We start from the raw sequence: 15,149 nt of genomic DNA, 5'->3' as shown, positions 1-15,149 counted from the left end.
CTCTGAAGACCCTGGGGACGGAAGGCCTCTTCCTCTTCTCCTCCTTGGACACCGACCGGGATCTGTACCTCAGCCCCGAGGAGTTCGGGCCCCTCGCCGAGAAGCTGACAGGTACCGGGCGGGCGGGGCGGGAGGAGGGAGCCAGGCACCGCCCGGCCCAGGGTGCGGGTCTGCGCTCAGCTGGGGCCCGGGAAGCAGAGGGAGATGTGGGTCCTGGCAGCCCCGTCACCCTGGCCCTGACACCTTCTAGCTGCTGGTCTGGGCGAGCTGCTTGCACACACACGCACACACACACTCACACACACTCACACGCACTCCAGTCTCTCCTTCCTGCGAATTCCTAGCTAGCATCCCCTGGCCACTTCCTCGGGGCCAGCAGGGCTCCAAGCACCTCGTGTGAGTTCTCTCTTACTCTTTGCAGTGCCCTGTGAGGCTGACACCGTCACATCCTCAGGGGTACAGGTTGGGAGCCTGGGGCACAGGGAGTCTCACCGGCTTGCCCAAGCTGGAAGGTGCAGAGCCAGCGACATCGGCTCCAGGTCCTGCCCCAGCTCACAGATTTCAGGATTAGGGAGAGTATCAGCCAGTGGCTGGTGAGCAGTAGATAGGCCATAGGAGCTATTCTGATTATTTCACTGAACATTAAAACTCTTAGGTGCTGCCAGATGCCTGCCCATCTCGCTACCCGTTTTTGCCTGGCTGTGACCAGTGGTTGTTGGGTTTTTGTTATTGTTGTGTTTTGTAAAGAGTAAGGCCTGAAACATCTAATCTATATACATAGAAGCCTTAGCGACGGAATGACCAACGACCGGTTGCTATGATGCGCACTGACTACCAGGGGGCAGATGCTCAATGCAAGAGCTGCCCCCTGTTGGTCAGTGAGCTCCCAAAGCCAAACTCCTGTGGCTGGCCAATCCCCCACGGTCCCTCCCCCACACCTGGCAGGCCCCAGGGGGCATGATGGGGACTGGGCAACACCCCGATCGGCCCAATCGCCGGCCAGGCCAAGGGACCCCACGCATGCATGAATTCATATACCAGGCTTCTAGTGAATTGTAAAATGCTCTCTCACCACCACCCCAACCTCTGTGTCCATTTCTGGTGACATTTCTTGAACTTACGATCTTGGGCACCTACTTGTTACCCAAGTGGCCCAGTGTAAGGAGGTCAATTGATGGGAAAGGCAAGAGCGATGCCAGCTGCTCTCTGGTGAGTAGGCACCAAAGCCCCGTGGTGAGCTTTCTGGGTCCTGGCGGCTGTGGTCACTGCCAGAGGAGAAGCGTTGGAGGAGAACTGATAATTCGCCGGGCCGACGTGGGCCAGTGTCTTCTGTGGTAAAAGCAGACGGCGGGTATGCAGGTCGGCCCCTGCGGATTGGCTCCAACTCTTTTTTTTTTTTTTTTAATATATTTTATTGATTTTTTACAGAGAGGAAGGGAGAGAGACAGAGAGTTAGAAACATCGATGAGAGAGAGACATCGATCAGCCGCCTCCTGCACATCTCCCACCGGGGATGTGCCTGCAACCCAGGCACACGCCCTTGACCTGAATCGAACCCGGGACCCCTCAGTCCGCCGGCCGACGCTCCATCCACTGAGCCAAACCCGTCTCGGCTGGCTCCAACCTCTTAATTCCACACGCAGCCACATGGCCACACGGCCACCTCCTCGTCCTTTTTTATGGCCAGTGAGCAAGAGTAATGACATGCTGGCCAAGCCTACTGGGCTTGGAGGCCATATTAATTTTTGTTAAATGAATCCCCTTACCTCTGAGGCCACCGTGAGTGCAAAACTGGACCAAGTTTTGGGAAAACGAAATTAAAACAAAAACAAAAACACGAAACACCAACTCTAAGCAGTGACAAGGGGCCAACAGTCTCTCTAGTTGGTACGTTTGTGAGTGTTTAATTTTCTGCTTTATACCTTAAAAGTTTTACAAGCTGTCTAGAATGAGCAACTGTTACTGATAAGTCAGGAAATAAAACTTTTTATTAAAAAACGAAAGGGCCATAAAATGCTGGGCCTTATTATTAATAATAATCTGGGACAACAGTAAAATAAGCAAGCAGACTAATAACCCTGCTCATTCCTACTGTCCCCGCCTCTGAGGTCCCCAGATTGCCGTTTTTAGGGAAGATTTGCCGCATGGACTTACGAATGCAGAAATAGCAGTGATTCTGTAGGACGGGGATTTGCATGGGGAGCCCTGGGAGTGCCAATTAAAGAGCAGTTTGCTGATTCCAGCCCCTTCGGATTCCTGCTCGGTAGGTCCGAGATGGGCCCTGGGCGTCTGTAAGTGTAGAAGGCATCCTGGGGATTCTGGTGATCCCGGGTAAGAACTGCTTCGAGCGCACCCATGCAGTCGGTCAGCAGCCGCCGCCCACGCCCCACCCCCCCCACTTTTCAGGAACCTGCCCTGGGAGAGCAGGTGTGACAGCACCGCCGCTGCATTATTCCACTGTGTCCTGGGCCCTGCCCTTCTATGTGTCATCTCCTTTGAAATAAGCTTCCTTTCGCCCTTAAACCTCCACCATGACTCCTTCTGCACGTGGAAGGTTACAGACTTAGTCGGCCCGTCTCTGAGCAGGAAGAGATCTGGGAAATCAAGGCCAGCCACCGCCAGTCCAGCCAGCCCTCCTCAAACAAACGTGGAAATGATGCTACCCAGGGAATCAGGGGGAAGGAGTCTCCTCACTGCCAGACCACTGCTCTTTCTCTGACACCGAAGTTGGCCTGATTCTGTTTCTTTGAGGAAACTGAGGCTCTGAGATCTTAACTTCCCCAGAAGAGGGTCGTGGTTAATCGTGGGTGTGGAGTGAAACAGGCCTGGGTTTGAATCCTGACTCTCCCACCACCTCGCTGTGTGACTTTGAAGAAGTGATATCACCTCTCTGAGCCTCCAGTTTCTCATTCATAAAATGGGAGTTGGCAGTAACGGTATCTGCCTCACAGGGCGACTCTGGAACTAAAATGTGACATGCCGATGGGCAGGGCCTCTCCATCTGTGTCTCGTAGGGTCAACTCCTACAGCCAGCTACGAGGAGGAGGAGCTGCCCCCTGACCCCAGCGAGGAGACACTCACCATAGAAGCCCGATTCCAGCCTCTGCTCCCGGAGTCCATGACCAAGAGCAAAGATGGGTTCCTAGGGGTGAGTTGGGGTGGGGCCTTAGAGAGGAGGGCCATCTGTGTGCACTCGCCACCTGGGAATGGGGCTGTGTTCATCTTTCCTTCTCTTTCCATCTGCCTTTATCAGCTGCCCTCTGTGCACCCCGTGTGCCAGGCCCTGGGGGTCCAGAAGCAGGTGCGATGCCATCCCTGCAGTCCAGGCACACAGCCTGGCGGGGAGGCAGGAGGGATAAGCGTGAGCCTGGAACCCAGGTGGGGACCTGGGACGGCTTCCTGGGGCAGTGACGCCTGACAGGATGCGAGAGGAGGAGGGTTGGCCAGGTGAGGCAGGGGCAGGAAGGACCTGGTTGGAGGACGCAGCGAGTGCACTAGAGACTGTGGGTGCAGCCGCCTCACTAGATCATTGCTTTCTGCAGGGCGGTGCTTGCTGAGGGCAGGCCTGTGTCCCCCACGTTTGCACCCCATCCCCAGGCCCCTAGCACGATGCCCTGCACCCGACAGGTGCTCCGTTGAACTCTCATGACTCAGACCTGAGGTTCTGCCCCTGGCAGGGGTTGTGGGGTGGGCAGGGTGCCTGACAACGCTTTGCTGACCAGCCCCGCTCGGCCCGAGGCCCTGTGGACAAGGTCCAAGCCCATGATGGGACCTAAACATCCCGGATGAGGACCCTGGGAGCAGGTGATGGAGGAAGGACAGCCTGGAGGCGCAGGGCGGGAGGCGCAGGGCGTGGCCACTAATGGGAAGTGATGGGAGGATGACTCGGGCTTCTGGCTGGTGGCCAGGTGGATGGTGGCCGATAGCCCATGGACCGGAGGAAGGAAGCAGGTCTGGTGGAGACAGAATGGGGGCAGTTTGGACAGATTGAGGTTGAGGCACTTCGGGGATGTCAGGGGGAGTCCAGTAAGTGGTTTGAAGCACAGGTTTGACCTTCCGTGCCAAGTTCTGGGTGGAGATGGGTTTGGTGGTGATGAGCCTAGAGTTGGGTTGAAGCTAAATGAGCAAATGAATCCCCTGCAGAGCACTGAGAACCTGCACTTACAGGGGAGATGGGTGAGGAGCAGCACCCCCAGTCCACCCCCTCGCAGAGCCCCGCAGAGCCCAGCCCCTTTTGCAGGCAGCTCCCCTGCAGGGCTTGCCAGCCAGTGAGGGGGACCCTGTGAGCAGGACCCAACGGGCGGGCAATGCCTGGCCCTGCACAGCCAGTGCTGCTGTGAGGACCTGCCTGTCCGTCTCCCTCAGTGGGAGCTCCCTGCCCTTCTCTTCCCAGTTCCGCTTCTCTCTGAGCCTGTGCCCCCACCCACCGCCATCGCCATCGAGGTGGGGGCAGGAAAAGGACCTGCTGCTGTCAAAGACAGAAGCAGCGCCTGACTGGGGCTCAGTGGTTAGAGCGTCGGCCTGCGGACTGAAGGGTCCCGGGTTTGATTCTGGTCAAAGGCATGTACCTTGGTTGCGGGCACATCCCCAGTGGGGGGTGTGCAGGAGGCAGCTGATCGATGTTTCTCTCTCATCGATGTTTCTAACTCTCTATCCCTCTCCCTTCCTCTCTGTAAAAAATCAATAAAATATATTTAAAAAAAAAAAAAGACAGAGGCAGCTTCCTGGTGGCTGAGTGTCCCAGGGGAGTGGGCTGAGGCCTCGGTGGGAAGGGACAGCCCCCTGTAGCCCAGGGCAGGGAGGAGCAGCCGAAGGGGGTACTCGTCAGGGGGCCTGCATGCTCCACTCCAGGCTGGTGCGCGGACTGGCCTGCAGTCTCTGGCCCTCATTCTCGCTGCCTGTCGGCTCATCAGATAGAAGTGAGCCGGGTACCCAGCCAGGGTGGCCCAGGGCACTCTGGGGGGTGGCCTTTCCTCCCCCAAAAGGTGGTGACTGCCTCTCTCCCAGACTTGGCTCCAAACGCAAACTCTGACCTTAGCCTCCTCCACGCATGGGACAGGGACCCCAAAGTCGTGGTGCCCGTGCCCCAGAGCTTCGGCTTTCCCGCCCCAGGTCTCCCGCCTGGCCCTGTCTGGCCTCCGCAACTGGACAACCGCAGCCTCGCCACGTGCACAGTTTGCCGCCCGCCACTTCCGGCCCTTCCTCCCCCCGCGGGGCCAGGCAGAGCTGGGCGAGCCCTGGTGGATCATCCCCAGTGAGCTGAGCGTCTTCACCGGCTATTTGTCCAACAACCGCTTCTACCCGCCACCACCCAAGGGAAAGGAGGTGAGGGAAGCCCAGGGGAGCCCTGGGCCCTGCACCCCGCCCAGTCTGCACCGGACCCTGTGCCAGGCCTACCCCCTGCTGTCCACCTCCCTCCGGACCCACCTCCACCCTGAACCTCAGGCCTGCAGGGCCCACAGCCACCCGGGTCCTGCTGTGCTGCCCTAGGTCATCATCCACCGGCTGCTGAGCATGTTCCACCCGCGGCCCTTCGTGAAGACCCGCTTTGCCCCGCAGGGGGCAGTGGCCTGCGTGACAGCGGTCAGCGACTTCTACTACACCGTGATGTTCCGGTGAGCGGCCCTCGCAGCCCCGCCCTTCCCTCCCTCTCCGGACCTGGGGCTCCAGGCCACACAGGGGCTCAGCAAGCGGAAGGCAGGCCTGGCTCAGAGCCCCCCGCCCCCACTTAGCACCCTGGGTCTTGGGCTCTCTGAGCCTCAGCTTCCTCCTGTGAGGATCAGAGAGGTGGTGACCTCCTCCCAGGAGGAAAGTGCGCAGAGCACGCTTAGCACAGGGCTGGGGCTGTGATGGTCACCCACACCGAAGAGGGGTGTATGGAGCTGTGACCCAGTCACACACACAGACTGTGTGAGCTCAGAGGAGGGTCAGGCAAGGCTTCCGAAGGCAGCATGTGAACCAGGCCCTGGGGATGGGCGGTGCTTGGAGGCCCGTGCCTTCTCCCTGCCCCACTCTCCTGGCCCCTGCCCAGCCCTGTCCCCAGCACAGAGCCTGGGTCCCCGGCTTTCGGGCAGCTGTGGGAGGCCTGCTCCCAGCTGGGCTCCTTCCCCCCAGGATCCACGCCGAGTTCCAGCTCAGCGAGCCGCCCGACTTCCCCTTCTGGTTCTCGCCCGGCCAGTTCACCGGCCACATCGTCCTCTCCAAAGATGCCACCCACGTGCGTGACTTCCGGCTCTTCGTGCCCAACCACAGGTGGGAACATGGGCCCAAGCCTCCAGCTCCAGGGTTGGAAGCAGGTGCCCAGAGGCCCCTCAGTCTCTGCCCCTTTGCTCCCAGAGCCCCCTCTCTCGGGAGGGACCTGAGCTGACCAGGAAGAGGCAGCTTGAGGAGGGTCATTTCATCCCGTGACAAGCATGTCCCAGGTGCGGCATGGGCCTGGCCCACCAACTCTGTGCCCAGGACCCAGTGCAGCTGGAGCCGCCCCACCCTCATAACGCTGACCATAACACAGCCTCTCTGACCACCTGAGGGGAGGCCGCAGGTGGGCAGGGGCCTGGCTGGTTGAGGTCTAGAGCAGGGGGCCTCAAACTTTTTAACAGGGGGCCAGTTCACTGTCCCTCAGACCGTTGGAGGGCCGGACTATAGTTTAAAAAAAAAACTATGAACATGCACACCTAGCCACCTATGCACACTGCACATATCTTATTTTGAAGTAAAAAAACAAAACGGGAACAAATACAATATTTGTATTTGCATGTGGCCCGCGGGCCGTAGTTTGAGGACTCCTGGTATAGAGGCTTCTCAGAGAAAGGGGCATCTAAGCAGAGACCTGGGGGGTGAGGAGGGCTTATCCAGGCAGAGGGAACAGCACAGGCTAAGGCCTGAGGACAGCAGGCCCTCACTGCCAGTAGTTGCCACCACCAGGTCTCAGGGGGCTCCTGGGATGGCTCTGTGCCAGCCACTGCCAACCTGCGCAACTGGCTCAGGGTCACCCTCTTGTCGGGGGTGGGGGGGCAGGGCAGGGGACCTGGAGACCCGGGTTTCAGGTCTTCCCTGATTCCCAAGTGGCTGCTTAGTGACTGCACAGGGACAGAATGTGGGCTGGGAGCAGGGAGGCCAGAGTTAAGTTTCAGCCGTGACACCAGCGGACTGCATGTCTGTGGGCAAGGCCCTGGCCCTCTCTGAGCCTCAGGTCCCTCGCTTTCTCGACAGGAGGCTGGCAGGGTGAGGGGGTGGTCGGGATAACCTGGGAAGAGAAAGTGCCACAAGGAACGGAGTGGCTACCTCGCACTCCCTTTACTCCTCCTCCCGCCACTCAGCAGTGTGTTCCACCGGCTCAGCCCAGCCACACCTGCCTCCGCCCCAGGCTGAAGGTGGGGGTCCTGACTGGATGAAACAGAAGGAGGGGGGCAAATGACCCGGCCCAGGGACTGCTACTGCTGACCCCTTCCGCGGGCACGCAGCTCACTGTGCCCAAAGTGGTTGGTTATCAGTCCTCGGGCGCCCCCACGTGGCAGACCTGCAGGTGGTACCTGGTCAGGCCAGGCTGTGCCAGGTTTTCACTCCACTCCGCTGTGTCCTGGGGGATGCACTGGTGACCTCTGCCTGGAGGGGTCGAGGGCAATACAAGAGTCACGGGTGGGAAAGCCCTGGTGAACGGTGAGGCTGGGCCACTGGAGGGGGTGCGGTTGCCGCCTTAGGAAGAGCAGCCCAGGGAGAGGGAAGGGCCGGCTCTGCAGTCCGGTCCCAGCAGCGCTGAGCCCTGGGCCCAGCTTGCCACGCCTCCGGGTCCTCATCTGTAACGCGGGGAAGCTCTGTGCTTCCAGCAACATGGCCACCCTCTCACCGACCCCAGGTCTCTGAATGTGGACATGGAGTGGCTGTATGGGGCCAGTGAGAACAGCAATATGGAGGTGGACATCGGCTACATACCCCAGGTGAGCGCACACCCGGTCCCTACCCGGCTAGGAAGGCAGGGCTCCTCTGCAAGGCTCTGTCGCAGGGCCTCTCAGCCTGGCTGCAGGGGGTGCCCAGCTGGCGAGGAGCCTCAGGGCGGTGGAGAGCGGAGCTCCTGGCATCTGCTTCTGCACACAGAACCCAGCATCCGCCACGGCCCTCAGGCAGCTTCACGCAGTGAAGGAGCCCTGGCTGGACACGGGCTTGGGCTCACTCACTACCAGGCCCCCCTTCCCTGGGCCTCCATGTCCCCGCCTCTGCAGTGAATGGGGTACCTTTGAGGGTCTCTCGGGGCCCCGTGAGGATCCTTGCCCATCTCTGAGACGTCCCTCACTGAGGCCATCCCGCACTGCCCTCCGGCCTAGATGGAGCTGGAGGCCACAGGCCCCTCAATACCCTCCGTGATCATGGATGAGGATGGCAACATGATTGACAGCCGCCTGCCCTCGGGGGAGCCCCTCCAGTTTGTGTTTGAGGAGATCAGGTGGCAGCAGGAGCTGAGCTGGGAGGAGGCTGCCCGGCGCCTGGAGGTGGCCATGTACCCCTTCATGAAGGTGAGGCTGGGCATGCGTGAGGGCAGGGGCAGGGTCCATGGGCGGGGGCTGGAGCTGTGGGAGCAGCAGGTGGGCACAGGCCGCTGGGCTATGTGTAGGGCTTGCTACTTGGGCTTTCTCTCTGCAGGGCCCAGTGGTGCCCGGGGAGCCTCCCTTTGCCATTCAGAGCTTGGAGGAGGTATCCCCCATCTCAGCAGCACCCCTCACACACACACGCACACGCACACGCACGCGCACACGCACACTATACATGCATATACACGCATACACATTACACACTCCGCACCTGAATGGGACCCAGGCTGCACACAGTAGCTTCTCTCTCGGCTTGGCCCAGGTCACCTACCTGCCATTCACCGAGGCCTTCGACCAAGCCAAGGCCAAGAACAAGCTGGTGCACTCGATCCTGCTGTGGGGGGCCCTGGACGACCAGTCCTGCTGAGGTGAGTGAGAGAGACCTGGCCATGCCCAGGGGAGGACAGGAGAAACTTCACGCTTTGTGGGGTGCAGGAGGCTCAGACCTTGGGCCTCCCCTGTAGGAGCATGAGGGGACTGCACAGGGCAGGGCAGAGGGTGAGGGCTTGGGAGGTTTCTGTGCTGAGCTCGGAGGAAGCTGCTGGATACAAGCTGAGCCCAACTCAGCCATTTTCAGCTCAGAACCCTTGGCCAAGTGACTGCTCCCTGAGCCTCCGTTTTCTCAGCAGTAAAGGAGGGAAACACACTTACCGCCCGGAGTGATGAGAAATGGCTGTGAACGTGCCTGTGCTCGGCAGTGTGCACACACGTGAGATAACAAGAACAGTGCCAGGGGCAGGGCGTGCATTCACTTATGCAGAGCATTCACTGAAGGCCGGCTGGGCGCCAGATTCGTTGGGCGTCACCCAGTGGGTGAAGATGAGTAAAACGACGAGCCTGTCCTCGCCCAGTCAATCAGCAAACATCCCGGGGGCCCCCTGGCCCCGCCCTGGGCTGGGTGCTGGGGCCTTGCCGTGAGGAAGTCAGTGGTCCTTGTCCTCGGGCGTGCACAGTGGAGAGCAGGAGGCAGACGCTGAGTGAATAAGTACACGGCTGGTGAGCGTTACACAGGCAGGGCCAGGGGGCACGCGGTGTGTAACGGGCGCCAGGGGAGGCATCTTAGAGAGAGTGACATTACGAGGAGACTCTGAAGGATGAGTAGGAGTTTGTCAAGTGACAGGAGGAAGAGTATTTTCTGTGGAAGAACAGTCTGTGCAAAGGCCTGGGGCACAGTTTTGTGGATTTGGGACCACAGGTCCCTGGGTAGGGCTCACCCTAAGTCTCAGCCCAGATGCCAGAATGTTCTCGATGTGACAGCTGCCATTTATTCAGCACCTACAGACTCTGTGATTTCACCCGGTGCATAGTCCATGGGGTTATTTGCTGATGGAAGCCCAGTGAGGCGTGGGGTGGCCTCACTCTCCTGACCCAGCCTCTCCCTGCACAGGTTCCGGGCGGACTCTCCGGGAGACGGTCCTGGAAAGTTCGCCCGTCCTTGCGCTCCTCAACGAGAGCTTCATTAGCACCTGGTCCCTGGTGAAGGAGCTGGAGGACCTGCGAGTGAGTGGAGGGTGGATGGGAACAGCCTCTTGGGAGCCCCTAGGACCATGCTGGGGGCCAAGGTCTCAAGGGTGTGCCCCACTATCCCCACAGAACAACCGGGAGAACCCCTCCCACAAGAAGCTGGCAGACCTGCACCTGGAGAAGTACAGCTTCCCCGTGGAGATGATGATCTGCCTGCCCAATGGCACCGTGGTAGGTCACCCCACCTCCACCAGCCCAGGCCTGGCACTGTGGTGAGAGGAAGCAGCCAGCCAGGGACACAGGCTCACAGACCTCATCAGGCTCTGGCCTGGCTCCACCACTTCCTAGCTGGGCTCTTAGCCAGCCTGAGCCTCAGTGGTCACATCTATAAAATGGGGATCCTGATGCCCAGTCCGCCTGCCTCATGCAGGGGTCAGGACGCTCCTATGGGAAGGGGGACCCCAACAGCACCTAGGGGGCCGGGAAGCCGTAGGCACAGTGTAGCAGCAGCGTGGAAAGGACCGTGGCCTGGAGGGAAGGCTCACCTGGAACACTGCGGTCAGCCTGGGATGGAAGGAGGAGGGACAGGCCAGGCCTTGTGACAGGTAGAGACGACCAGAGACCCCCACCCCAGGCCCAGCCAAACATCAAGACCCTACCTCTCCCTGAGGGCCCCTCACAAGCACCCAAGCGCATCCTGTAGTTGGATTCTCACAGCAGCTCTGGGAGCTGGATCCTTACAAACACCCACTTTACAATCAAGGAATCCGAGCCTCAGAAGGACCAGAGATTTGGAGACAGTTGCACAAGTAAGCAGTGTAGCTGGGCCCTGGCCGGGTGGCTTAGTCCCGTACACCCAAAGGCTGCAGGTTCACTTCCAGGCCAGGGCACATACCTGGGTTTTGGGTCCAGTGTCTGCTCGGAGTGCGTATGGGCAGGTATAGGAAGCAACTGATCAATGTTTCTCACATCGATGTTTCTCTCTCCCTCTCTCTCTCTAAGAAAAAGAAAAAGAAAAAAAAAACATATCCTCGGGTGAGAATTAAAAAATAAAAAAGGAAGCAGTGTCGCTGGCTTTGAAATGAGGTCTGCCTGGGCCTCAGCATCTCCTGCTCTTCCTGGCAGGGGAGCAGAGTTCAGGGTCACAGGAGCAGAGAAGGGGTGGGGCGAGGGGCAGGTGAACTGAAGGGCATTAGGTTTTCTGCTAGTGGACGAGGTGTGTGAGCTCTGTGGTCGGAGGGCCCCGTGTGAGCAGAGGCAGGAGAGGGAGGCAGCGGGCCCCAGGGTCGGTTCCGACAGGGTTCTGGCTGCCGTCTGCCTCAGCGAGGGCTGGTGAGGCCCGAGAGTGGCCACTTCTCCCACGAGAGGCCGAGCAGACGGAGCAGGGGGCCCTGAGCCCGGGGGACCCCGCACCTCACCCAGCCTTTCTCCCAGGTCCACCACATCAACGCCAACCACTTCTTGGACATCACCTCCATGAGGCCCGAGGACGTGGAGAACAGCGCCTTCAGCTTCGCATCCACCTTTGAAGACCCGTCCACGGCCACGTACCTGCAGTTCCTGAAGGAGGGCCTCCGGCGCGGCCTGCCCCTCCTCCAGCCCTAGTGGGCCGCCCCGGGGCCCTGAGAAGGGGCTGGGCAGGAGCTGGGAAGAAAGGCCTCCAGCAAGGAGGGCCACATTTAAGCTCAGGCATTCCCACCCCACGCCTCCCAGGATGCCTGTGAGGTCGGAGGTCAACTAAGGTGGCTGTCCTCGCTTTGCATCTATTTGGGGGGAGTTGGCAAGGAGGCGCCTGGGTGGCCTGTGGGTGAACCTCTAGCTCCAGCTGCCACCATCGGCCCTTTACTACCCACCTGGCTCCGGGAGCTGCTTGGGACCCCCCAAAACGGAGCCGGGGCCATTTCCCTAGACCTCACCCTCTCGGACACACTGTCCAGGCCCTTGTGGGGTGAAGAATAGGGAGCAGTGGGCCACCCCTTTTACCCTACTGTCACCCCTTCCCAAAAGGAACAGCAAGAAGCCCTGGCGTGGGGTGGGGTGCCAGAGAAGTGCTCCTGTTTTTGTCCGGAGCCTTCTTCCTGGCCACAGCCCTGGCTGCCCTCCTGTGCCCGCTCCCCAGGGGGTCAGGCTCGCGAGAGACAGCCATCTGGAGGCTCTGGGCAGAACCCTCCTTCAGAAGCAGAAACCATACAGCACCCCAGGCCTTGGCTCCCCAGACCAGTCTAGTCTATTTGACTTGATGAGAGGACCCCAAACCTGTTTGGGGACTTGCTCGAGGCCAGTTGCCCTTAGGAAGGGGGTCCCTGAGGCCCAGACCCAAGGCACCACCCCGCCCACCTCAGCACAGGGAGCAGGAGCACTGTTGGAACCAGAGTGCTTCCTGCCCCTGAGACCTCAGTTCCACGGAGTGTAGCCCAGCCAAGGAGCCGCCGACTGTCCGGCTGTCAGGGCAGCCCAGACCGGCCTGTCCACCCCTGGACGGGTGTTGACACTCCTTGGCCAAGCTTGGGGCCTCAGTTCGCATCCCAAGCCACTGACCACGGCCAGTCTCTTTTTTATACATGCAGGAAAGTGTTTTTACGTGAACTTTCTCACCGTTTGTAGGTATTTTTTATAACCCCGCGCTAAGGAGAAGGAAGGGGCAAAGGCTTCCTCCAGCAGCTGCGCATGATGGCTGGGTCTGAAATCCTAGAGGGGCCCAGCTTGATGTCCCTGCAGTTGCCCCCGTGGGAAGAAACAGTCCTCTCTCCCTTCTCTTCTAGTTTTTTAAATACAGTCAGAGGGTCTGACTGCGCCTGGTGGGGCACCAAGACAGCATCTACCGCATCCGGGAAAGACAGCTAGAGTGGATTTGCACCCTTGCTCTCCACTCAGCCCATGAGGGCCCAGGCCTTTCACGAAGGCCTTGCAGCCACGCCTGCTCCCCACCCTAAACCGGGAAGAGGAAGGCAGGCAGGCGCTTCCTCAGACACAGCCCCAGGCCTTCTCTAGCTGAGGCACTTCGTGAAGATTACATGTCTTTTCTCATGGAATCCTCACAACAAGCCTGTGAGGTGGATAGTAATTGTTCCCGTTTTGCAGATGAAGAAACCGAGTCTCAGGAAAACAAACTGACTTGCCCAGCGTCACTCAGTGGCGGAGGTGAGATTCAGCCTGAGTCTTGATTGCGGGGTGTTTCGCACCCTTACCACGCCCCTGCCTGTTCTCACCGAGGTGACAAAGAAAGCCTTTCAAACCAAAATGTCTCATTCTCTTCTGATCTCTGGACCAAATGAGGCATGAGTTAGCGAGCTCAGCCAAGTTCATGTCCTCTGGGAGGCACTCTTCCAACCCTTCACAGGGAGGGACGACCGAAACCTTTCCCAGTGCTTCCAAGCATGGGCGGCAGGAAGGTACTGATTGTTCGGGCTTTCGGCACCCTCCTCAGGTGCTTCTGACTGACCCCCATGTGCCTCGAAGCTCATGTGGGGAGGGCCCCCAGCTGCCCTCTGCCACACCTCTGCCACTTTCCTCCCTGTCCCCAACACGTCCTGTAATAAAATTGGAGATAAGAGGGTGTTTGAAGTGCCTTTCCTTTGAGTGGGATGTTAACAGTTCCGTTTGGTCCTTGGTCTGACTTGTGGGATTGGCTGGCCACGGGGGTAGGGAACGCTGCTGGAATGCCTTTGGGTCTATCTTACCTGCCACCATGGGCTTGAGTGGCTTTCTGAAAATAATATTGTGATGGACCTCCAGTGGAACTTACTATATTTAGAATCTGATGCTGTGTTTATAAAGTTAAACCCATTGTCTTAAAAGCACAGCTCAAGACAGGCACTAGGTAATTTATTTTTTGAGGGAGTGCACTTCAGAAAAAAAACTATAAAAAAAGTGAAACAGAAGGGGGAAAAGACAAACGCTGGGCAGGGATAGAGTCGAAGCCTGGCCTTGGCCTGCTCACAGGGGAAGGCTCTGGAGCATAAACCACACCAGAGTTGAACCAGCTTTTTGTAACCTATGTCAGTCCGTCATTGACTGGGAGGGTGGGGGGTGGAGTAACTTCCCAGGATGGGGCCTCCATTCTCCCTCCTGCAAGGGCAATTTTCCAGAAAAGGGGGCAGCTGAGTAGCTGACACAGCAGCTGGAGAATGGATTCACTGGCAGAGTAAAGGGGACCTGAGCGGGGCACCAAGACAGCATCTGCCACATCCGGGAAAGACAGCTAGGGTGGATTTGCAAGATCTGCCATTGCCTGGAGAGTGAAATCAGTGATTAAGCAACAGTTTGCGATCCTGGAAAAAGGGCTGGACCTAGAAGTCAACATCATTTGAAATATGGTAGGGCTCAGGGACAACCTGAGGCCTCTGGCCAAGGCCACCTCACATAATTTGCAGGAGCCAGTGCAAAATTTAAATGCTTGTGTTAAAAAAACAACCATAAATTTCAAGAGGGCAACAGCAGAACATTAAAGCAAGTATGGATGGACTCCTTGCCGGAGGCCGTGTGTGACTGGCCTGTGCCTGGCAGCTGGGACTTGAGGGATTTGAGACCCAAAAACTGCAACCTGGTGTCAGGCACAGCCACATGTTGAGGTCAGAGGAGGGCACGTGACCCAGGCCTGGATGCCATGGAGATCAGAATCCCGGTGAGTGGGCATGGAAGGAATGTAGGAATGTGGGTGGTTCTCTCTCCCAATGCCTCTGGGATCTACCCTGCCCATGTGATAACCAAGTCCCTGAAAATAGCTTGTGTGTGTGTGTGTGTGTGTGTGTGTGTGTGTATGTGTGTGTAAAATACATAAAGGCTAAAACAGGAGAAAGCTACAAAGCGCTGGAGGGCAGGAGTCGGAGAAGCCCATTCTTGCAGAGAGAAGGCTGTAGGGGTCTTGGGGGAAGTATGAGCTGTGAAGGGGACCAGGGCGATGTGCAAGGCAAAGGCCTGGAACGCCGGGGCCCAGCAGCGACAGACCTGGGATTCCCGAGGCCGGACCGCCACTAAGAGCCGACAGGAGACGGAGACCTGAAGGCTTGGCGACCAATCAGGCCTCTGACACTCCGGCTCCGACAGGGGGCGTGGTCTCGGGGGCGTGTCCTTCCCTAGGGTCCGCACGTGCGGCCGCCC

The 15,149-nt window shown here is 58.8% G+C and overlaps 1 protein-coding gene across 1 annotated transcript; it reads left to right on the top strand.

The window, feature by feature from the left end:
- Nucleotides 1–2: 2 nt before the first annotated feature.
- SEPN1 (selenoprotein N, 1) lies at nt 3–13,607 on the top strand (the record flags this gene model as incomplete). Its single annotated transcript, XM_006779325.2, has 12 exons — nt 3–111; nt 3,015–3,148; nt 5,113–5,325; nt 5,491–5,615; nt 6,115–6,252; nt 7,856–7,937; nt 8,322–8,510; nt 8,848–8,953; nt 9,973–10,085; nt 10,179–10,280; nt 11,484–11,720; nt 12,070–13,607. Coding segments are annotated over 11 exons (1,482 nt in total), but the record flags the coding sequence as incomplete, so codon positions are not given.
- Nucleotides 13,608–15,149: the final 1,542 nt, after the last annotated feature.

Source organism: Myotis davidii, unplaced genomic scaffold (assembly GCF_000327345.1).
Source record: "Myotis davidii unplaced genomic scaffold, ASM32734v1 scaffold149, whole genome shotgun sequence".
Taxonomy (NCBI): Eukaryota; Metazoa; Chordata; class Mammalia; order Chiroptera; family Vespertilionidae; genus Myotis; species Myotis davidii.
Note: the sequence above shows the minus strand (reverse complement) of the source record. Positions and strands in the feature narration are given on the sequence as shown.